This window comes from Platalea leucorodia, assembly GCF_965183815.1.
Source record: "Platalea leucorodia genome assembly, chromosome: W".
NCBI classification, from domain to species: domain Eukaryota; kingdom Metazoa; phylum Chordata; class Aves; order Pelecaniformes; family Threskiornithidae; genus Platalea; species Platalea leucorodia.
Genome location: NC_138859.1, coordinates 40,123,301 through 40,146,053, shown reverse-complemented (window position 1 = coordinate 40,146,053; position 22,753 = coordinate 40,123,301). Strand labels below are relative to the sequence as shown.

The window sequence follows — 22,753 nt, the reverse complement described above, 5'->3', positions numbered from 1 at the left end:
CTGAGTTAAGATCTGACTACAAGTACTGAGCTGGTTTATCCTGCTGTGAAAGAGCAACTGTCATCTTTCACCTCTCAATTCTCTGTTACGCAGTAGGACTCAGGAACCTGAAAGAAATAATTTTTTTCTGTAGCTTTATGCAAGCAGGGGGTGTTAGATGTAATGGGACTATTCACATCAACAGGATTTTATAATAGTCTGCAAAATTCTTTTATATTCCTTTTTTTTTAAAGCAAACAACCAATGATGACACCACTGAACACTCTGGTTCAATTTCTTAATAATTTACTCTAAAGTTCACTACAGATATTTTATCTGTGTAATTCTGATAATTCTTTCTTTCTAATACCTGGTTTTGAAAAGTACTTCTACATGTGAATCCAGTCCAAGAAAAGACGGATATAAACTTATATTGAGGAAAGCACAAAATACCATGAGTTTAATTTTCTTACTCCTGATACAAAATTCCTTTTCATCATTCCTTGTTTGAATCTTGTACCACAAATTCCTTTAATGAATTTTTATTTCCAAAACATAAGCTTCTTCACAGTAGTCAGTATATTAGGTCACCAAAAGGAGAAAGTAGCATTATGGCAGATCACCAAAAGTGCTTCTGTAACTGAATATAGATTTTTCTTTGAATGATTGTTTACAATTAACAAGGTATCTCTCACAAGAAGCACATGGCATATTTACTGTATTACAAATTGAAAAGCCTCATGCATACTTCAGTTTAGTCTCACTGATTGGAAAATTCAGCTTTCTCTTGCTCCTGAACTTCTTCTTTTCACTGCATTCCAGATACTGATTCCTTTTATCAGTTACTTTGGAGTATGTTGCTAATCCCTGCATTTTTAATGACTCTCAGCAAAAGTATCTTGACATAATATCACAAACAGGCCCATTCACCATGCTTAAAACTAAGTACATTAATTTAAATAGTATTTTTAAGTTATATTTAAGTCTTTGCAGGATCAGAATAATGCATTCACAGCATAATATGCTTGCAAAATGCTCTGCAGATCTTTATTCTGCAAATCAGTTTCTATTGTAAGTCTGCAGATCTTCCCAGATAGACCTGGGCAACTCAGCTTTTCTTTACCTCCCACAGCTCCATAAAGTTGGCATTGATGCAGAAGGAGCTTCATTATCTAAAAGTTAAAGATCCATCTTAGGAGCTCTGAACACCTTCTGGAAGCCCACACATGTCCTCATTAGCTATTTAAAACTTTTGGCTACCTAGACTGGGTGCTCTGAATCACTGTCATCATTAGAGGTCAAAGATAGGGGATAGGCATATTGTTTTACTGCTGTTCAGTTTTTAAGACTCTTTCCATGTCAGATCAAACATGGACATTCAAAGGGATGCATTAGATACTAAAACAATATTTAAGCATAAAAGAATAAATGGTTTAAATATAAGTGCCTAATATCTAGAATAAACCCTATTACCCATACCAGTTCTACAAATGCAAATGCCTGAAAGCTCTTTTCTCCTCATTAAGTTATGAAAAATTCTCAAAAAGTTTTATCTTCAGAAAGAATATTTTCTAATTAGTGTTTGTTCTCTCCATTTATCAAAGTTGTTGTTGCTCATATTGTTTCTTCTTTTTTTTAAAAAAGGCAGAATAAAAAAAAAAAAGAAAGCACCTCCTTTGGCACATTTCCCCCCCCTCCCCCAACATTCTATGTATAGATGTTCATTAATTTATTTACTCCATGTACTATATTAGCTCAGGGAATACATTCAATATATGGACTATACTCATTATTATGTATAGCATACCTCTCTTTGGTTGACAGCCACCTGAACATGAGCCAGCAGTGTGCTCAGGTGGCCAAGAGGGCCAATGGCATCCTGGCTTGTATCAGGAATAGTGTGGCCAGCAGGACCAGGGAGGCGATAGTGCCCCTGTATTCGGCCCTGGTGAGGCTGCACCTCGAGTACTGTGTTCACTTTTGGGCCCCTCACTACAAGAAGGACATCGAGGTGCTGGAGCACATGCAAAGAAGAGCAACGAAGCTGGTGAAGGGTCTAGAGAACAAGTCTTATGAGGAGCGGCTGAGGGAGCTGGGGTTGTTTAGTCTGGAGAAGAGGAGGCTGAGGGGAGACCTTATCGCTCTCTACAACTACCTGAAAGGAGGTTGTAGCGAGGTGGGGGTCGGTCTCTTCTCCCAAGTAACAAGTGATAGGACCAGAGGAAACGGCCTCAAGCTGCACCAGGGGAAGTTTAGGTTGGATATTAGGAAAAGCGTCTTCACCAAAAGGGTAGTCAGGCATTGGAACAGGCTGCCCAGGGAAGTGGTTGAGTCTCCATCCCTGGAGGTATTTAAGAGACGGGTAGACGTGGTGCTTGAGGACATGGTTTATTGGTGGACTTGGCAGTGCTAGGTTAATGGTTGGACTTGATGATCTTAAGGGTCTTTTCCAACCTTAACGATTCTATGATTCTCATCCCCATCATACTTTCGGGGTATTGGCAGTCCATGCTTGATCGATAAGAACCAATACCTATACTGCAACCATCCATTGGTGTACTGTACATATACTAAAGTGGTGAAATACTAAATTTATGATAACTTTAAGTTTAGGTCTTAAAGAACATCCTAAGAAAACTTTCTTTTTTGTGTGAAAAATACTAATGTAATCTGATTTCTTCTTTAGCAATTCCTGTACACTCGAGATAATTGTTAAGAACAGGGTATTCTGCATTTATTTACTAATATTCTGGGGTTTAAAATTGTTCTGATCACCCCCTTTGTTTATGCACTAGAAGTGGGATGTGTTTGAATTTTCAGTCCCTGAAGGAAAAAAAGCAGAACTTTTAAATAATGCTGCTGACCAATTATTTTGATGCCTTGGCAGTTTACTAGCCTGCAATTGCTGACTTCTATTATTCTGAATTGAAATATCTGTAGCATGTTTATCAGGGATCAGTCACCTGATGCCTGCCATATTTCTACAGCAAAGGAGAAGCTTCCATTAAAAACTCTGCAAAAATGCAGTAGTAACATCTTGGGGGTTTGTTTTATTGTTTTCAGGGTGCTGGGTGCACTGCACTGGTGGTAGCTGTGGTTGCAAGGAAGTTAGAACTTACCAAAGCTGAAAAACATGTGCATAATTTCATGATGGACACCCAGCTAACTAAAAGAGTAAGTCGCACTTTATATTCACAACTGAAAAGAAAATGTGTGTTAAATTTATTTCTGCATTTGTTTTAAATTATTTCATGCTCCATTCTCTTATTGAACTTTTTCATGGGTGTGATTTTGCAAGATGTTATGTGGAGGAATTGAATGCCCTGATCTTCTCTTTTAAGTTGAGGGCAACAGTAGGTTCCCAGAAGATTTTGAGGATTTGAATATTCTTCTATAGAGGGTCCTTGCAGCTGGAAGATAATTGATGTAACCAACAGTTAAAAGCTGTGAAACTAGAGACTAATATATTAAACTGACAAACTTTCATGCAGAATATAAGAATATAGAGAATTTTAAGGTTTATTCTATTCAGCTATCATTCATATAAATCTAAATATCAGTTTAATAGTGTATCCAAGTGGTGTTTTGGTAGTTTCAGACTCATGAAACTCAAATGAAATGAAAAGCAAACAAAACAAGCAACCAAATCTGAGATGTACCTCAGATCACAAATCCATCACACAGATACTAGAGAAGTTTCCTCACAGCCTGAAGATAGCCAGATCTTGTGGAAATGCAAGGACCAGAGATCTTGAGGAAGTCCCTGAAATCTGATTCTGCTTCCACTGAAGTCAGGACCAAGGTTCTCCAATGCTTTTATGGTTTCAAGGTTGGGAGCTCCTGCTGGGAAGAGCTACTGCATAGCATTCCTAAAATGTCTTTACCTATACATTGGATTAGTTCTGATACTGCAGTGACTGGCATGATATAAAGCCTGAGGGAGAGAAAATACAGATCAATAATAACTGTTTGCCTTTGCAAGTAGTATAGTAATTCTGTCATTAATCAACATTGCATTGAAATTCTTTGTCTATTGCTTTCAAGTATTCTTGGGAATATTGGAGGGTCTAGGAAGGAACTGTAGGTATTCTTATGTTTAACATTTTATAGAAAGCCTCATTTAAAAAAAATTCAAAGCACTCATCAAATAGAGCACTGGCTACATTTATTGACAAGTTGTTTTTTCATGTCCTCTAAGAATGGTAAGAAAGAAACCAGAATAAGGAAAAATATAAAAAACAAATCAAACAAAAAAACCTGTTCTAACAGCTCTGAAAATTTAAGAGACTGTTAAATTGCTAAGAGAAACAAAGGTAATAATGATACAACAAGAAAGAGAGAAATTTTATGGTCCTATAAAATGCATCTAGTCAATTGCCATACAGATAAGAAATTAATTATCTTTCACTGTAATTTATATTGTCATAAACAATAAATGGTCCTAACTCTTTTCAAAAGGGAGAAGTCATTCCCAGATGCAAAGAGAGCTTGTTGCAATATCACTTTTTTATAAACAACATGGAAATTGCTCAGCAATCCCTTTGGTCTGATAATTGCTTTCTGGCCTCACTGCTGCAGCTTCTTCATGTACCCACTTCCCACAGTTAGGCAGTCTTAAGTGCTTTAGGACTTTACATTCGAAAAGATAAAAAATAACATAATGCTATTTTTGTCAGCCTGGTGTTTTTCTTTTATGAAACAGGTGAAAAATGCAGCAGCCAATGTACTCAGGGAAACATGGTTAATTTATAAAAGCACAAAGCTGGTTAAAAAGATAGACCATGCAAAAGTAAGGAAACATCAACGAAAATTCTTGCAAGCTATTCATCAGTAAGTACAATTTTACTTTGTTTGTCCTGTCCAAGCACTCTCTTTCTCTCTTCCCCTCTCATTCTCTTTTCCTCATTCTCTCTTTCTTGTTCTCATTCTGCCTCTTGTTTTCTCTCATTCCCTTTCTGTATCTCTTCCTCTTTCTCTCTCATTTTCCCTCTTGTTCACTTTCACTCTCTCATTCTCTTTCGCATTCTCTTTCTTTTTTTCTTCTCTCTCGTTCTCTCTCTCCCCCCATTTCTTTCTGTGTCTCAATATCTCTTTCTTTCTCATTTTCTCTCATTCTTTATTGTTCTGTCTTTTTGCTCTCATTTTCTTATTCTCTTTTACTCTTTCTCCTCTCTCTCTTCCCCCCCTCTTTGCTCCTTTTTCTTTCTCCCTCTTTCTCCCCCTCTCTCCCTTTTAATCTCTCTCCATCTCTCGTGTGTCTCCCTGTCGTTCTCTCTTCCCCTTCCCTGTCTTTCTCTCTCTGTCTCTATCTCTTTCTCTTGCTTGCTTTCCCCCTTTCATTCTCTCTGTTTTGTTCTCTCCTTCTCTCTCTCTCTCTCTCTTCCTTCCTCTTTCTTGCTCCTGCTTCTTTCCGGACAAAATCAGCGGACCCCCCCCATCTCCCTCCTTTACATTGTCTTGTGTCCTGTCTCTCGGCCTCTCTGGTTTTTTTGTTCTCTCTCTTTCTCCTCCTCTTTGTTCCTCTGTATCACCCCCTTTCTTTCTCTTTCTTCCTCTCTTGCCCACTTCTCTCCCCCCCTTCCCTCATTGACACTTGTTCTTTATTGCTCTCGCTTTCTATCTCTTTTCCCTTTTGCTTTCTTGCTCTCTTGCTCACTCTCCCCCCCTGCTTTCCCTCTTTCTCCTTTTCTTTCTCTTGCACATGCTCTTCCTCCTCTTTGCGCGCTCTTCCTCTCTTGCATGCACTCTCCTTCCCTCACACATGCACTCTCTCCCTTCTTAGAATCATGCTCTTGAGTTTGAATTTTCTCTTTCTTTCAGAGTAAGACAAAGATAAGGTTTTACTGTAGTATCTATTTAGAAAAGAAAATACTCCGGTTATGTGCAGCACAGGGTAATGCAGAATTGTTGAGGGTGTTTGTAGGAGTTTTCTAAGTCACAGCCAGCTAAAATTGTACAGTGATTCAGTTACTCTTCCTTGGACTACATGGGAGAAATAAAAAGACTTTTGTCCCCAGCAGCCACAGAATCATCATAAGGAACGTCCAGGACCCATGCTGCTATTTGTCTGTTCTATTTGAGATCCCTATCCAGCCTGTGGCAGCCTTTTGTATGACCTGTGAAATGGGTTTTCCATGACATACTGGGAAGATGTAGATCGATTAAGGTTCATTTTGAACTGATGTTTTGATAATTTCTAAGTATGGGTCTGTGTGTGACCCAGGCTGTGAGGAGAGCTGGGGGGCAGCATCCAGCTGGCCCACCTACATTCCTGAAAAAGATTCCTATGTGTCATCATCTTGCATAAAAGAGAGGAAGGGAAGGCTAGGTTATCAAATTTCCTATTAGTAAATTGAGGATAACAGTCATTGGTTCTCTGTCTCATAGCAATGTTGTAAGGACTAGGTAGCTAAGCATTGAAGATATGAAGTATTCTACAAACCTTAATTACTGTATCATATTTAGCAAACTTTCAGGGTTAAATGTTACTGTGCTCTTTTAGAAAAACTTGAGGCAATAGAGTCCACAAAAGCTGAGGCATTTTTGGGTAGATAAAAAGTTTTTTTTATCAGTTCTGTCATCCTGTTACTCCATAACATTTTAACCTTGCTATTTATTTTGTGTGTGTGTGTGCATGTACACACACTTGTGCATGAAAAGAGGAATCTAAATTAAAAAGCATAAGATGTTTGATCTGCAGCTTTATATATCATTCAACCCTGAAGAGCTTCACAAGTTGTAAAGTGGTGTTCTGCACCTGCCTTAAAAATTCATTAATCATGTAGGGGGTGGGGTGGAGAAGGTGGCACCAGTGATATTTTCCTAGCTGTGTCAGCCAAACTTCGAACACCTACGTTAATAATACATTTCCCTCTGTCCTTTAGCACTTTGCTTCCCATTGCAAAACTTGTTGTATTTAAGCAAGAAAATTGGATAATTTTCTCAGTATGCTGAGGAATGGACCATGGATAGAAACGTTGCTCTAGCAGTCGTCTTTCTTCCAGCTGCAGAAGAGTATTTTGTGCAATTTTGTTTTCTCTCCCCTTGCATCTTTGAACTTTTCTCAAGGGAACAAGGGACCTAACAGTAGCAAATGGCTCTCTTCCATCTTTCTGGATTCTTAAGTTTTTTACTGGTTCCCTTCCCTCATCTTCCCAATCATTGGGCTGAAGACAGGAAAAAAAGGTGTGAAGTTTCAAGGCCAATTTTATACAGGAAATCAGAGTAGATAATGGTAACAGTCTCAAACTCACAATCACATCCCTAAAAGGTCTAAAAAAATTGTCTGTGACTGCTACCTTCAGCTGGTCTCAGTCTTTTTTTTTTCTTGTGCACACTTAATAAGGTGAAGGTGAAATCAGTACTCTAAACAATAATATTAAAATACATTTTGTATATTGTATAAAGAAGAAAATCTGCAGAGGATAGTTAATGGCAAGGTTTGAAGGTACCATGGATTCCCTCATCATGAATATGAGAGAATTAGACTCCAAATGCAGCAGTTAATGATTGGAAGCAATAGCAAGTTCATAGGACTTTCCACCTGCTGAATAGAGCCCACTGTGCTCATTTGGTTTTTTTTAGTATATTTTACAGTTTGTCTTCTTCTGTTTTGTCTTTTTATTTCAACAAAATGAAAATAGAGCTCGGAAGTAAGTTGTATGAGCTGTTCCTTCCTAAATTTGCAGAATTTATCACTGTCTGCATGCAAAAAATAGTCTTTATTTGTGAACTTCAATGGTTTGATTGCTGCCATGGAAACACGATCCAGAATCATGATCTTTTGCTGTGATAAGTGAAGTTCATAAAGTCAAGATGTTTCATATTTCCTCATAATGAATTTAAGAACAAAAGTCTGCCATTTTTATTTTAATCTGGCTGCTGCAGCTAAAGACTTACCATTATGTAGAGATACGTTTTCCAGTCTGTGCCAGGTTTTGGGTCGGTTACCATTAGGTATTATCACATTGACGTCAGCTGGTACTTTTTTTTCTTTCTATAACAATGGATTGCTCAAAATTTTAAAATTTGGCATACTAACTGGCAAACAGATGTTTCAAAGAATCTTAAGAAAAGCAGAAAATATATATTCTGCAAATTGTTTGAGAGAGTGCTCACCAAAACACTAGGATTATCATTCCTTAGTCAAATCATTACATGCTTATCTCTGAGTAAATATTTTGTTCTGGGGCAGTAATGATATAACTCATTACTTTGGAGACTCCTCCATAATATTTGCTTTAGAATACCTCCAGCTTGAAGCCTCTGAAAGCACTGTTTCTATAAACTGCATTTACATTGTGCTCTGAAGGAAGCCTCCAGGGGAAGAAGAGTGTATGACGTTCCAATAACAAGCTGTTGGAATTTCAGTTTTATATGAACAATTGATTTCTACCTTAACAGAGTTATTCCCACATACTAAGAAAAATATTTCACAGTATTCTTTTTCATGGAGGTTAGCCTAGATGTGAAAGGAAAATGTATGGTAACTAAATATCTGACACAAACTTCTGATTTTGGAGTATCTCCCCAAAGGCTTTTATTTAAAAAAAAATGTAAAAAAACCCAAAACTTGATACATTGTTGAACTTAACAGCTTTCATCTGCTTCTGAGAATTTAAGTGGTAATTTGTATACATTTTCCCCAGTTTAGTTTGGAAAAATAAATGTCCCTGAATAGGACGCTTTCCCTCCAATTCTGCATCCAGGTTCAAATAATTTATAGCTATCTTGGAAACATCAAGCTATTTGAGATGAACAGATTGGTTGGCTTCCAGGAGTTTAAGGAAATAATCCTGATCCCACTGAAGGCCTTGGAAGTTTTGTCATTAATTTAAATAGGGTCAGAATTTCATCCCCCATACTCAAAATTCAGAGAAAGCAAAACGATTTTTCACATTAGGGTTCGGTTGGAGTACTTTGAGACATACAAAGCCTTGAAGTGAAAAAGAATACCTTCTTTGCAACTGCTGTGGCTGTACTATACAGGCTGGCAGTGGCATGGAGCTCTTTTGTGCCATTGTCAGAGTTTTAGTTTTTGCTTTACAAGAACAGTTTGATATGCTTTTGTGCAGTCATGTTTGCTTTATAAGATATATATAGCTAAGATGATAAATGAGAACTAGGTGGAGTATGTGTTAGCAACCTATGTGCCACAAAATGCTGCCAACCTTATTTTCATTTGAGAGTTAAACAAATGGATAGCTTGACTGCCTATTGAGCTACTAGTAAACTGCATGGCATCTATCACATGTTTTATAAATTGATTTGTTGCTTTTGAAAAAAGCTATTTCTTGCTTAGAACATCTATCAGAAAAATCTACCAGGGAACACATAGGAAAGGTCAATTACATATCTTTCAGAGTATGTGCATCACTTATTAATAATAATGCAGCTAGCTAAGCAGTAAAAAGAAAATATACCCTTGATACTTCTTTCATAATTTTTAAAGCAGTCTAGTTTAAATAGTGCATTGGAAAGGTATGTCTAATGTAAGTTTAAAATGTAACCATATTTAAATTCACAAATGTTCAGAGCAGTAAGAAAAATAAATGTATTGGCAAGTCTGTTGGTTATTTAGCTGCCGGTCAGATGGAAGTTCTGTTTAAAGTAATGAGAAACTCACTTATCACTGTATTTCCATCAGGTTAAAACACCTGCTAATCCAATCCATTTCTGACAGAACAGGGCTAATACCTGTATCTAGTCATGTAGGCATGGGAAGATTCTTGATTGCTACAACATTAATGACAAAAAAACATTTGTTCTGTTTCTTCCTATATCTACTTGTAATGATACTGAGGCTTTGAGGAATGTTTTGGCTTTCTTTCATATAGTCTGGATAAATTGTTATCTCCCTTTTTGAATGCAACTTTACCCATGGAAAACAGTAGTCTCAAGGACATGACATTTCCTTGCTCTTTTTCTTTTGCGGTGTTGAGGAGGCATGCTTCTCATTGTACCAGACACATGATCAATTCTGACTTTATACAAAGCATTTGAGGCATTGTCCATGCAGTTATCTTTTCTTGTAAGTTTTATGCATGTTTTTTAGAAGTCCTAAGATGACCACACAGGTGTGCACACACACAAAAATCTGACTTAAAATTCCACTTTTTAGATTAAGAAGTGTGAAAATGGAACAAAGGAAACTGAACGATCAAGCCAACACTTTGGTGGACCTGGCAAAGGTTAGTAGACAATTATTGTTGTTTTATATCAACATTCATTCTTTCCAAATGAAGAGTTCATAAGTGAAAATGTTATGAATTATACATGCAAATACTGTTAACAAGTTTGTTAATTCTAGAAAATGAAAACATATATCTGCTTTGGGTTAACATTTATTAAGTGAAACATCTTGTTTATGGCTCTGATGAAGGTTTGAATGTACCTTTTATTTTTTGAACATTTGGAAAAGATTTCATAACTGAGGGGCTGATCCTGAGAGCTGCTGAAACAGACTGCAGTGATCATGGCAAATGCTTGGGATGAACTTTGACTAGGCAATGTTTGTGTAGTCCTGTATAATAAAGAGGCTCCTTGACTGGAGACAGACTATGCTGTGAGGGACTATAGCTCACAGGCTCTCACACAGACCACAGTTCATCCCAAGCATTTGCCATGATCACTGCAGTCTGGTTTTCCATTCCTGTTCTCTTATGAAGCAGTGACTTCAGACAAATAACTTTAGGTCTGTATTTGTTCCGAGTTTTTAAAATGAATAATAACTGCCCACTTTGCTGATGTATTATAAGGATTATTCTTTTTAAAGCTATTTGAGATCAACTAAAAGAGACTATTCAATTGCAAGCTGTTAGTGGAAAAACATCAAGCCGGGTTCAGCAGTCCGAGAGAGGAACTCTGGAAGGGAATTTTGGAAGTCATCTTGTCCAACCTCTCTGCTCAAGCAGGGCCACCTAGAGCCGGTTGCCCAGTGCCACGTACAGATGGCTTTTGAATATCTACAAAAAGGGAGATATTCAAAACTAGCACAACCTTGCAGTTTTGCAGTCACTGTATACTGCATCAGTATGAACCCTCAGTCCAAGCACTTGTACACTGGGAAGGCATAAGCCGGATCCAAACTTCATAGCCTCATGTTTCTGCATGCCAGGTGGAAAGATTTCACTGTGACTGTCATGATCTCTGGGGGGGTTTCAGTTGTTATGACCATTGAAGGTTTCCCAGAAGCCTAGCTATCAGCATGCATTTAGTTCTTGGGCTTGTCTGAGTTAGCACTACCATCATTTACAGGTTCCCTTGTAGAACAGAGAGTGTCTTTGTTTTATAAACTGTTACTTTCTGTGCTCTCACAGGAGCCTTTCCCAGTACTCATCTTGCATTATTAAAAAAAAAAAAAAAGTTTACTTCACACTTATCTCCCGCACCAGTACCCCTTACTGTGTCTGGGAGTATCTAATCAATTTCATAATTTGTATATGACACTTAATACTCTTCATATGATTTTTTTTTTTTGCAACATTGCTAAAAACCTTACAGACTAATGAGAAGTAAAGGAATCTGTTAATCTGCTGCATTAGAGATTAGAAGCTGTTTAAATTTTGGACCAAATTCTAGCTGTGTTACAGGCAGACAAACTCCACTGAACACAATAGCAGCCAGAAAAATATTGAATATATGAAAGTATAGAATCATCGAATCATAGAATCGTTAAGGTTGGAAAAGACCCTTAAGATCATTGAGTCCAACCGTTAACCTAGCACTGCCAAGTCCACCACTAAACCATGTCCTCAAGCACCACATCTACACGTCTTTTAAATACCTCCAGGGATGGAGACTCAACCACTTCCCTGGGCAGCCTGTTCCAATGCCTGACTACCCTTTCGGTGAAGACGCTTTTCCTAATATCCAACCTAAATCTCCCCTGGAGCAGCTTGAGGCCGTTTCCTCTCGTCCTACCGCTTGTTACTTGGGAGAAGACACTGACCCCCACCTCGCTACAACCTCCTTTCAGGTAGTTGTAGAGAGCAATAAGGTCTCCCCTCAGCCTCCTCTTCTCCACACTAAACAACCCCAGCTCCCTCAGCCGCTCCTCATAGGACTTGTGCTCTAGACCCTTCACCAGCTTCGTTGCCCTTCTCTGGACACACCCCAGCACCTCGATGTCCTTCTTGTAGTGAGGGGCCCAAAAGTGAACACAGTACTCGAGGTGCGGCCTCACCAGTGCCGAGTACAGGGGCACTATCACCTCCCTGGTCCTGCTGGCCACACTATTCCTGATACAAGCCAGGATGCCATTGGCCCTCTTGGCCACCTGAGCACACTGCTGGCTCATGTTCAGGCAGCTGTCAACCAACACCCCCAGGTCCTTTTCTGCCAGGCAGCTCTCCAGGCACTCCTCCCAAAGCCTGTAGCGTTGCATGGGGTCGTTGTGACCCAAGCGCAGGACCCGGCACTTAGCCTTGTTGAATCTCATACAGTTGGCTCTGACCCAACGATCCAGCCTGTCCAGGTCCCTCTGTAGGGCCTTCCTACCCTCCAGCAGATCAACACTTCCACCCAAATTGGTGTCATCTGCAAACTTACTGAGGGTGCACTCAATCAATTTTAGCTCACATTTTTGGCTGAAATGGTATAGTTCTCCTATTATTCATCCTAATCTGTTTCAGTGATGCAATGTTACGTGTCTCTCCCAGTAAACAACAACAAATGCAAAAATGCATTTATATGGCACCATTTCCATAGCCTCTGTCTGTCTCACGGATGTATTCCTCCCTCAACTTTTGCATTGCTTGTTTTGGAGAGGTTTTTTTTACTTCAAGTAAGATCTTTCTTTCTTATTTTTATTCCATTGGGTCTGGCTGGGATGGTGTTAACTTTCCCCATAGGAGCCCTCATGGTGCTGTACTTTGTACTGGTAGCTGGAAAGGTGTTGATAACACACCAGTGTTTTGGCTACTGCTGAGCAGTGCTCCCACAGCATCAAGGCTGTCTCTCCAAAATCCCCACCCCCAAAGGCCAGTAGGCTGGGGGTGGGCAAGAGGTTGGGAGGGGACATAGCTAAGACAGCTGACCCAAAATGACCAAAGGGATATTCCATACCATATGATGTCATGCTCAGCAATAAAAGCTAACAGAAAGGGAGGCGGGGGGGGCATTCGTTATTAAGGCATTTGTCTTCCGAAGCAACTGCTACGCGTTCTGAGGCCCTACTTCCCAGGAAGTGGCTGGACATGGCCTGCTGATGGGAAGCAGAGAATAAATCTTTTTGTTTTCCATTGCTTCCAAGCACGACCTTTGCTTTCCTTTGTTAAACTGCCTTTATCTCAACCCATGAGTTTTTCATCTTATTTTCTCCCCCCTGTCCTGCTGAGGCGGGGGAGTGATAGAGCGGCTTGGTAGGCACCTGGCAGCCAGCCAAGGTTAACCTGTAAGCCCACCTTCTACAGAGCCAAATGAACAGTGTATCTATCTCTTAAAATTCATACAGGCTTTTCATTTTATGCAGAGCAGCAGGAAGAATGTTTTTATGCAGAGCTAAGTTTCCCACCAGAGCCATATGTCTGCAAGCGGAACTTCTCTCTCCCTCAGTGGATCCCAAGGGAAATGAGAAAGAAATGTGGCAGCTGCCTACTTTCAGCTACAGACAAGTATAGCAGGACATTTTTGTGACAACTACAGCACTAAACACTGCAATTCACTTCCAGTCCAGCTAAACCAAAGTTGCCAGAAGACTTTCAGCTAGCCACTGATACACCATATTGCTTCCTTTCTCACCAATAGCACCCTCCAGGCATATATAGAATCATAGAATCATAGAATCATAGAATCGTTCAGGTTGGAAAAGACCCTTAAGATCATCGAGACCAACCGTTAACCTAGCACTGCCAAGTCCACCACTAAACCATGTCCTCAAGCACCACGTCTACCCGTCTCTTAAATACCTCCAGGGATGGAGACACAACCACTTCCCTGGGCAGCCTGTTCCAATGCCTGACTACCCTTTCGGTGAAGACGCTTTTCCTAATATCCAACCTAAACTTCCCCTGGCACAGCTTGAGGCCGTTTCCTCTCGTCCTATTGCTTGTTACTTGGGAGAAGAGACCGACACCCACCTCGCTACAACCTCCTTTCAGGTAGTTGTAGAGAGCAATAAGGTCTCCCCTCAGCCTCCTCTTCTCCAGACTAAACAACCCCAGCTCCCTCAGCCGCTCCTCATAAGACATGTGCTCTAGACCCTTCACCAGCTTCGTTGCCCTTCTCTGGACACACCCCAGCACCTCGATGTCCTTCTTGTAGTGAGGGGCCCAAAAGTGAACACAGTACTCGAGGTGCGGCCTCACCAGTGCCGAGTACAGGGGCACTATCACCTCCCTGGTCCTGCTGGCCACACTATTCCTGATACAAGCCAGGATGCCATTGGCCCTCTTGGCCACCTGAGCACACTGCTGGCTCATGTTCAGGCAGCTGTCAACCAACACCCCCAGGTCCTTTTCTGCCAGGCAGCTCTCTAGCCACTCCTCCCCAAGTCTGTAGCGTTGCATGGGGTCGTTGTGACCCAAGTGCAGGACCCAGCACTTAGCCTTGTTGAATCTCATACAGTTGGCTCCGACCCAACGATCCAGCCTGTCCAGGTCCCTCTGCAGGGCCTTCCTGCCCTCCAGCAGATCGACACTTCCACCCATCTTGGTGTCATCTGCAAACTTCCTGAGCGTGCACTCAATCCCCTCATCCAGATCATCAATGAAGATGTTGAACAGGACCGGCCCCAACACTGAGCCCTGGGGAACACCACTCGTGACCGGCCGCCAACTGGATTTGACTCCATTCACCACCACTCTCTGGGCTCAGCCGTCCAGCCAGTTTTTAACCCAGCGCAGAGTGCACTTATCCAAGCCGTGAGCAGCCAGCTTCTCCAGGAGAATGCTGTGGGAGACAGTGTCAAAGGCCTTACTAAAGTCCAAGCAGACAACATCCACAGCCTTCCCCTCATCCACTAAGCGGGTCACCTTGTCATAGAAGGAGACCAGGTTAGTGAAGCAGGACCTCCCTTTCATAAACCCATGCTGGCTGAGCTCGATCCCCCAGTTGTCCCACACATGCTGCGTAATGGCACTCAGGAGGATCTGCTCCATGACCTTTCCTGGCACCGAGGTCAGGCTGACAGGCCTGTAGTTCCCCGGATCCTCCTTCCGGCCCTTCTTGTAGAGGGGTGTCACATTTGCTAGCTTCCAGTCATCTGGGACCTCCCCGGTTGACCAGGACTGCTGATAAACGATGGAGAGTGGCTTGGCAAGCTCTTCTGCCAGCTCCCTCAGTATCCTCGGGTGGATCCCATCTGGCCCCATGGACTTGTGGGCATTCAGGTGGAGGAGCAGGTCGGTGACTGCCACCTCTTCGATAACCGGGGCTTCATTCTGCTTCCTATCTCCATCTCCCAGCTCAGGGTCCTTAATATTCTGAGGATGACCAGCCTGACTATTAAAGACTGAGGCAAAGAAGGCATTAAGTACCTCAGCCTTCTCCTCATCCTTCATGGCAATGTTTCCCTCCGCATCCAACAAAGGATGGAGATTCTCCCTGGCCCTCCTTTTGTTGCTGATATATTTGTAAAAACATTTTTTGTTATCCTTCACTGCAGTGGCCAGTTTAAGTTCTAGCTGGGCCTTCGCCTTTCTAATCTTCTCCCTGCATAACCTCACAACATCCTTGTAGTCCTTCTGAGTCACCTGCCCCTTCTTCCAAAGGTGGTAAACTCTCCTTTTTTTCCCGAGTTCCAGCCAAAGCTCTCTGTTCAGCCAGGCCGGTCTTCTCCCCCACCTGCTCGACTTACAGCACATGGGGACAGCCTGCTCCTGTTCCTTTAAGACTTCCTTCCTGAATAACATCCAGCCTTCCTGGACTCCTTTGCCCTTCAGGACTGCCTCCCAAGGGACTCTGTTAACCAGACTCCTAAACAATCCAAAGTCTGCCTTTCTAAAGTCCAGGGTAGCGGTCTTGCTGACCCCCCTCCTTACTTCTCCAAGAATTGAAAACTCTATCATTTCATGGTCACTGAGCCCAAGACAGCCTCCGACCACCACATCGCCCACCAGGCCTTCTCTGTTCATAAACAGCAGGTCCAGCGGGGCACCTCCCCTGGTTGGCTCGCTTACCAGCTGCGTCAGCAAGTTATCTTCCACACACTCCAGGAACCTCCGAGACTGCTTTCTCTCTGCTGTGTTGTATTTCCAGCAGACATCTGGTAAGTTGAAGTCTCCCACAAGAACAAGGGCTAGGGATTGTGAGACTTCAGCCAACCGCTTGTAGAATACTTTGTCTGTTTCCTCATCCTGGTTGGGTGGTCTATAACAGACTCCCACCAGGATGTCTGCCTTATTAGCCTTCCCTCTGATCTTTACCCATAAGCACTCAACCTTATCATTACCGTCGTTGAGCTCTAGACAATCAAAACACTCTCTAACGTACAAGGCTACCCCACCACCTCTCCTTCCTTGCCCATCCCTTCTGAAGAGCTTGTAGCCATCCATTGCAGCACTCCAGTTGTACGAGTCATCCCACCATGTTTCCGTGATGGCGATCACATCATAGTTTCCTGCCGCGCAATGGCTTCCAGCTCCTCCTGTTTATTGCCCATGATGCGTGCATTGGTGTAAATGCACTTCAGTTGGGCCATAGATCTCTTCTCCAACACAGGCATGCCACCCCTAGGCTCATCCCTAGCAAGCCTGGTTTTATCCCCTTCCCCCTTCGCATCTAGTTTAAAGCTCTCTCAATGAGGCCTGCTAACTCCTGAGCCAGAATCCTTTTCCCCCTTTGAGACAGGTGAACCCCATCTGTCTCCAGCAGGCCTGGTGCCATGTAAACTGCCCCATGATTGAAAAAACCCAAAATTCCACTGCTGGCACCAGCCTCTGAGCCACGTGTTAATGAGATGGGTCTTCCTGTTCCTTTCCGTATGCCTCCCGCCTACTGACGGGATGGAGGAAAACACTATCTGCGCTCCCGATCCTTCAAGTAATCGCCCCAGTTCTCTGAAGTCCCTTTTGATCGTCTTTGTGCCTCTATCAGCTACCTCATCACTGCCAACCTGAACAACCAATAGCGGATAATAATCGGACGATTTTACCAGCCTAGGGAGCTTCATAGTAATGTCTCTTATCCTTGCCCCAGGGAGGCAGCAGACTTCCCTATGGGATGGGTCCGGTCAGCATATCAGGCCCTCTGTTCCACTCAGAAGGGAGTCGCCTATGACAATTACCCTTCTTTTTTTCTTACCAGTGGCCGTTGTAATGCGTGGGGCTGACTGGCTCCCCCTAGTCAACCCCTTGGATGGATCACTGTCCGTATCTTCATCCTCCTGGCCCTCGAGTTCCAGAGCCTCATACCTATTGTGTAAGGGCACCTGGGGGGGCGAGGTCGGCCGGGAAAGGGTTCGCCTGCTGCGCCGAGCAGGGATCTGCATCCATCCTCCTCCGTCTCTTGGGTCCCCTCCTTCTGCCTGGTGGCAAGCGGGTAGGGGAGCCTCTCCTTCTCTTGATGCTTTCATCTGGCGTGCTCGTCTCAGTGATGGTAGGGAGTGGCTCCACCAGTCTATCTCCCTCTTGCACTCCCTGATACTCCTCAGTCTTGCTACTTCTTCTTTCAGCTCTGCCACCATGCTGAGCAGATCCTCCACCTGCTCGCACCTCACGCAGGTGTTGTCTCGGCCGCCCTCCATCACCAGAGCAAGGCTCTGGCACTCCCTGCAGCCAGAGACCTGGGTGGCTGCATGTTTGAGTGGGAGGCCCGTCTGCGTCGCCACATCCCTTCTGGTGATGGCTCTTGCCTGAGTGGAAACCATGGCTAAGTCTCTTCCGGGAGGGCATAGACCACAAGGAGAGCTCGCCAGCTGCCTGCTCGCTCTGCCTGCGCAAACTGCCACGCCACGCCCTTTCTGACGTGCCACGCCCTGTTTGCCCATCCTGTTTGCCACGCTCCTGGTCGCTCGCACTCCCTAGGGGCCCGTTTAAATCTCCCGCGGTTGTCCCAGCAACGCCCAAGCCCCGTCTGCCTCGCTCGCGAGAGCAGCCGGTTTTTCTTTGGCGCGAGGGCCCCACCAGGCTCTTTATCGGGTTCCCCGGCACAGGAAACCCCCTTTTCCACCCCAATCTAGCGCCCAGTCGCAGGACTTACCATTGCTGCCGCCGTGTGCCTCGCTGACCTCCAGGCAGTCAATGTGGTTGCAGAAATTGTTCGATTCATTGTTGTCATTTTCATAGAAACATAGAATAGTTTGTGTTGGAAGGGACCTTCAAAGACCATCAAGTCCAATTCCCCTGCCATGGGCAGGGACATCCTTCACTAGATCGGGTTGCTCAAAGCCCCATCCAGCCTGGCCTTGAACACTTCCAGGGATGGGGCATCCACAACTTCTCTGGGCAACCTGTTCCACTGTCTCACCACCCTCATTGTAAAAAAATTTCTTCTGTATATCCAATCTAAATCTACCTTCTTTCAGTTTAAAACCTTTGCTCCTTGTCCTGTCACTACAGGCCCTGCTAAAAAGTCTGTCCCCATCTTTCTTATAAGCCCCCTTTAAGTATTGAAAGGCTGCAATAAGGTCTCCCTGGAGCCTTCTCTTCTCCAGGCTGAACAACCCCAACTCTCTCAGCCTTTCCTCATAGGAGAGGTGTTCCAGCCCTCTGACCGTTTTCGCAGCCCTCCTCTGGACCTACTCCAACAGGTCCATGTCCTTCTTATACTGGGGACCCCAGAACTGGATGCAGCACTCCAGATGGGGTCTCATCAGAGTGGAGTGGAGGGGGAGAATCACCTCCCTTGACCTGCTGGCCACGCTTCTTTTGATGCAGCCCAGAATACGATTGGCTTTCTGGGCTGCGAGAGCACATTGCTGGCTCATGTCCAGCTTTTCATCTACCAGGACCCCCAAGTCCTTCTCCTCAGGGCTGCTCTCAATCCCTTCATCCCCCAGCCTCTATTGATACTGAGGATTGCCCTGACCCAGGTGCAGGACCTTGCACTTGGCCTTGTTGAACCTCATGAGGTTCACGTGGGCCCACTTCTCCAGCTTGTCCAGGTCCCTCTGGATGGCATCCCGTTCCTCAGGCATGTCAACTGCACCACTCAGCTTGGTGTCATCTGCAAACTTGCTGAGGGTGCACTCGACCCCACTGTCTATGTCGTCGGTGAAGATATTGAACAGCACTGGCCCCAGTACGGACCCCTGAGGGACACCACTCGTCACTGATCTCCATCTGGACGTTGATCCGTTGACCACTACTCTCTGGATGCAACCATCCAGCCAATTCCTCATCCACCGAACAGTCCACCCATCAAATCCATATCCTTCCAATTTAGAGAGAAGGATATTGTGGGGGACCGTGTCAAAGGCCTTACAGAAGTCCAGATAGATGACACCCGCAGCTCTTCCCTTGTCCACTGATGCAGTCACTCCATCATAGAAGGCCACTAGGTTGGTCAGGCAAGACTTGCCCTTGGTGAAGGCATGCTGGCTGTCTCAAATCACCTCCCTGTCCTCCATGTGCCTTAGCATAGCTTCTAGGAGGATCTGTTCCGTGATCTTCCCAGGCACAGAGGTGAGGCTGACAGGTTGGTAGTTCCCAGGGTCCTCCTTTCTACCCTTTTTAAAAATGGGTGCAATGTTTCCCTTTTTCCAGTCACCGGAAAGGAGTTCTTCCAGCTGAGCACACTTGCAGCTATGACATCCACCCTCTGCCTTCAGGTGCTAGGAGGACTTCCAGGTTCTGGAGCTCCATGCGACCTAAGGTCCGGACAGCTATTTCAGTCCTTGGGAGGTCTGTTTGGGTGGAGACATGAGCATAGGTAAGCTGTAGTGCTTCTGTTTGGGTTTCAGCCTCAGCCTTGCAGTTGTGGCAGGTGGACACCATTTTCTTTCAGCAGGTCACAGTCTCCTTATAGTTCTCAGAAAAATAGCCCACTTATAAAATAGTAATTCTTTTGAAAGATGTAATTCTTCCAATTCTAATTCCCTGGAGACCTCGATCTTCTGGGTAGGCTTGCACAGCCACCAGTTAGTTGGGGTGACCGTTGGGGCTGCAGCCTAAGCCTGCTGGTGAGTAGAGCAGGCAGCAGCCCACTAACTGGCAGAGTGTGCAGCCCTTCCCGCGCGAACTGCCGCACAAACTGCTGACGCCACTCCCTGTTTGCAAATCCTGGCCGCTGGCGCTCCCTAGGGGCCGGTTATATGCGGCTTCCCGCGGTTCGAACTGGCCGCGGGGACAGCCGTCACTGCCCAACTCTCGCCCGCCCCTCTCGTGAGACCTGCCGCCTGCCGGACGGTCCCTCCCACACACACAGCCCAAGGGTGCCGGGGGCCCAGAAAACCCCTTAGACACCCCCGGGGGACATCACAAACCTCGAACTCCTCTCAGCACGCGGCAACTACTGCGTTTGGAACTTTACCAAAGAAAGAACCAAGTGGAAATGCAAGAAGCATTTACTTTGAGGAGTACAGGGTTTCTCCAAGTCCAACATTTTTAAACTGATGACCAAATGCTGTTTTCAGTGTGGCTTCTCTGGCAGTGCTAAAGATTCTTTGTCTTAGATTTTAAAAGACAAAAAAACAACCCCCAAACTTAACCCTTTAGTTAAAAAGTTGCAAGCACTTCTCTTTGATTATCACTAAAAGTGGGCCCTTACTGAAATGCTAGTCCCAAATGCTAGACTTCTTTGTTGAAGTCTGAGTCTGAACCTTTGTCGTGGTTTAACCCCAGCCAGCAACTAAGCACCACACAGCCGCTTACTCACTCCCCCCCGGTGGGATGGGGGAGAGAATCGGAAGGGTAAAAGTGAGAAAACTCATGGGTTGAGATAAAGACAGTTTAATAGGTAAAGCAAAAGCCGCGCGCGCAAGCAAAGCAAAATAAGGAATTCATTCACTACTTCCCATCGGCAGGCAGGCATTCAGCCATCCCCAGGAAAGCAGGGCTCCATCACACATAACGGTTACTTGGGAAGACAAACGCCATCACTCCAAATGTCCCCCCCTTCCTTCTTCTTCCCCTAGCTTTTATTGCTGAGCATGACATCATATAGTATGGAATACCCCTTTGGTCAGTTGGGGTCAGCTGTCCCAACTGTGTCCCCTCCCACCTTCTTGTGCACCCCCAGCCTACTCGCTGGTGGGGCGTTGTGAGAAGCAGAAAAGGCCTTGACTCTGTGTAAGCCCTGCTCAGCAGTAATTAAAACATCCCTGTATTACCAACACTGTTTTCAGCACAAATCCAAAACATAGCCTCATGCTAGCTTCTATGAAGAAAATTAACTCTATCCCAGCCAAAACCAGCACAACCTTGCAGTTTTGCAATCACTGTATACTGCATCAGTATGAACCCTCAGTCCAAGCACTTGTGAACTGGGAAGGCATGAGCCGGATCCAAACTTCATAGCCTCATCCTCATCAGATATGATTTCTGTAATTTTAGTCACTCTGGGCAACAATGGCTTTTCCCCTCTAGAACAGCTGCCGTAGCTATGTCTGCTGCAGTCTACCATAATGTAAAATTATCTGGAATAGCTTTAAATTAGTTATCTCAGGACTGGAGCTCCTGGTGATAACAGCAGAAAGCTCAGGGTAGGCTGCATCAGTAAAGAGGACAGAGGACCATGATTAGATTGCTACAGGTGCCTCAGCTTAGTATATAATATGGATATTGTTATATATCTCAGCAGAGCACAGTGGGATCTGAAGGATCAAAAAAGACAAAATCAGATCTAGTATTGTGATGTGTACGGTACAGTTGGTGATACGGAACTACCATCTTCATTTATTGTTATTTGTATTACTGTAGCACTTCAGGACTCTTAACACCCGATTCCATTGATACAGGTACTGTATAAAAACAGAAAAGAAAAATATAGTCTTAGTTCCCAAACAGCTTACAGTTCCCATATAGGAAAGAGAGTGGGGAACAATGAGGCATTATTAGTATGATACTATCATAACAAGTGATCTTGGCACAGCAGAAAACTAAGTATTGTCACTGGTTTTGGTAGGTTTTGTAGTAAATAATATTCTAAAAAAGGGGGAGGGGGGACACGACTTGAAAGAAACCCATATATCAGATTTGTACATGTTTTCATGGAGCTTTTACTAAGTCAAGAGATGATGCAAAGGTGGGTTTTTTTTAATGTTGTAGTAGTGGGGAATGTATGGTGGCATCATGGACTTCTTAGAGCCAAGATCTATTGCCTCCATATTGATGGGATGGAAGAGCCCGAGGTCATAAAATATCAAGACTGAGCCTTCTCTTCTGTAGGCTAAACTGTCCCAGCTCTCTCAGCCTTTCCTCACAGGAGAGATGCTCCAGTCCCTTAATCATCTTAGTGGCCCTGTTTTGCACTGGGAGGTTCTGGTCCGTTATGATCCCAGTAAGAAAGGCACTTTGACTCTGTAAGGTATCATTTAAAATGCTATTTATCTAACACTATAAGGAGAGAATAGCATCCCTTTAGATGCTGGGAACCCTGAGCGGTGTAGCATTGAACAGGACTCCAACCCACATGCAGCATGCCATGCAGACCCTGTCCATAGCCAAGATGGATAACCTTTTGGTCTTTCAAGCCATTATAGGATTTTCTTACAAGGAAACAACTCTATAATTTCTACTGTCAAAGAGAAAGGATGTTCACATAAGAACTTCTTGCTGTGCTTGTAGATAAAGGCAAAGCCACGCAAGTGGCATAATCATCAGTACCAAGTGGGAGCTGCCTGCAGGCTCTTCTGTTACAATGAGCTGGCTGAGTTTATCCTGCGGCCAAGGGATTT

General features: G+C 43.9%; 1 protein-coding gene across 1 annotated transcript in view; it reads left to right on the top strand.

Moving 5' to 3' along the window:
• The window catches only part of LOC309601976 (small conductance calcium-activated potassium channel protein 2-like), a gene marked incomplete at both ends in the record, with an annotated part of 164,665 nt that overhangs the window by 109,258 nt on the left and 32,654 nt on the right, over positions 1-22,753 (top strand). The window contains 3 exons of the mRNA XM_082335230.1: positions 3,043-3,153; positions 4,682-4,809; positions 10,100-10,169. Coding sequence (XP_082191356.1) covers positions 3,043-3,153; positions 4,682-4,809; positions 10,100-10,169 — 309 coding nt within the window. The remainder of the gene's footprint in view (positions 1-3,042; positions 3,154-4,681; positions 4,810-10,099; positions 10,170-22,753) is intronic.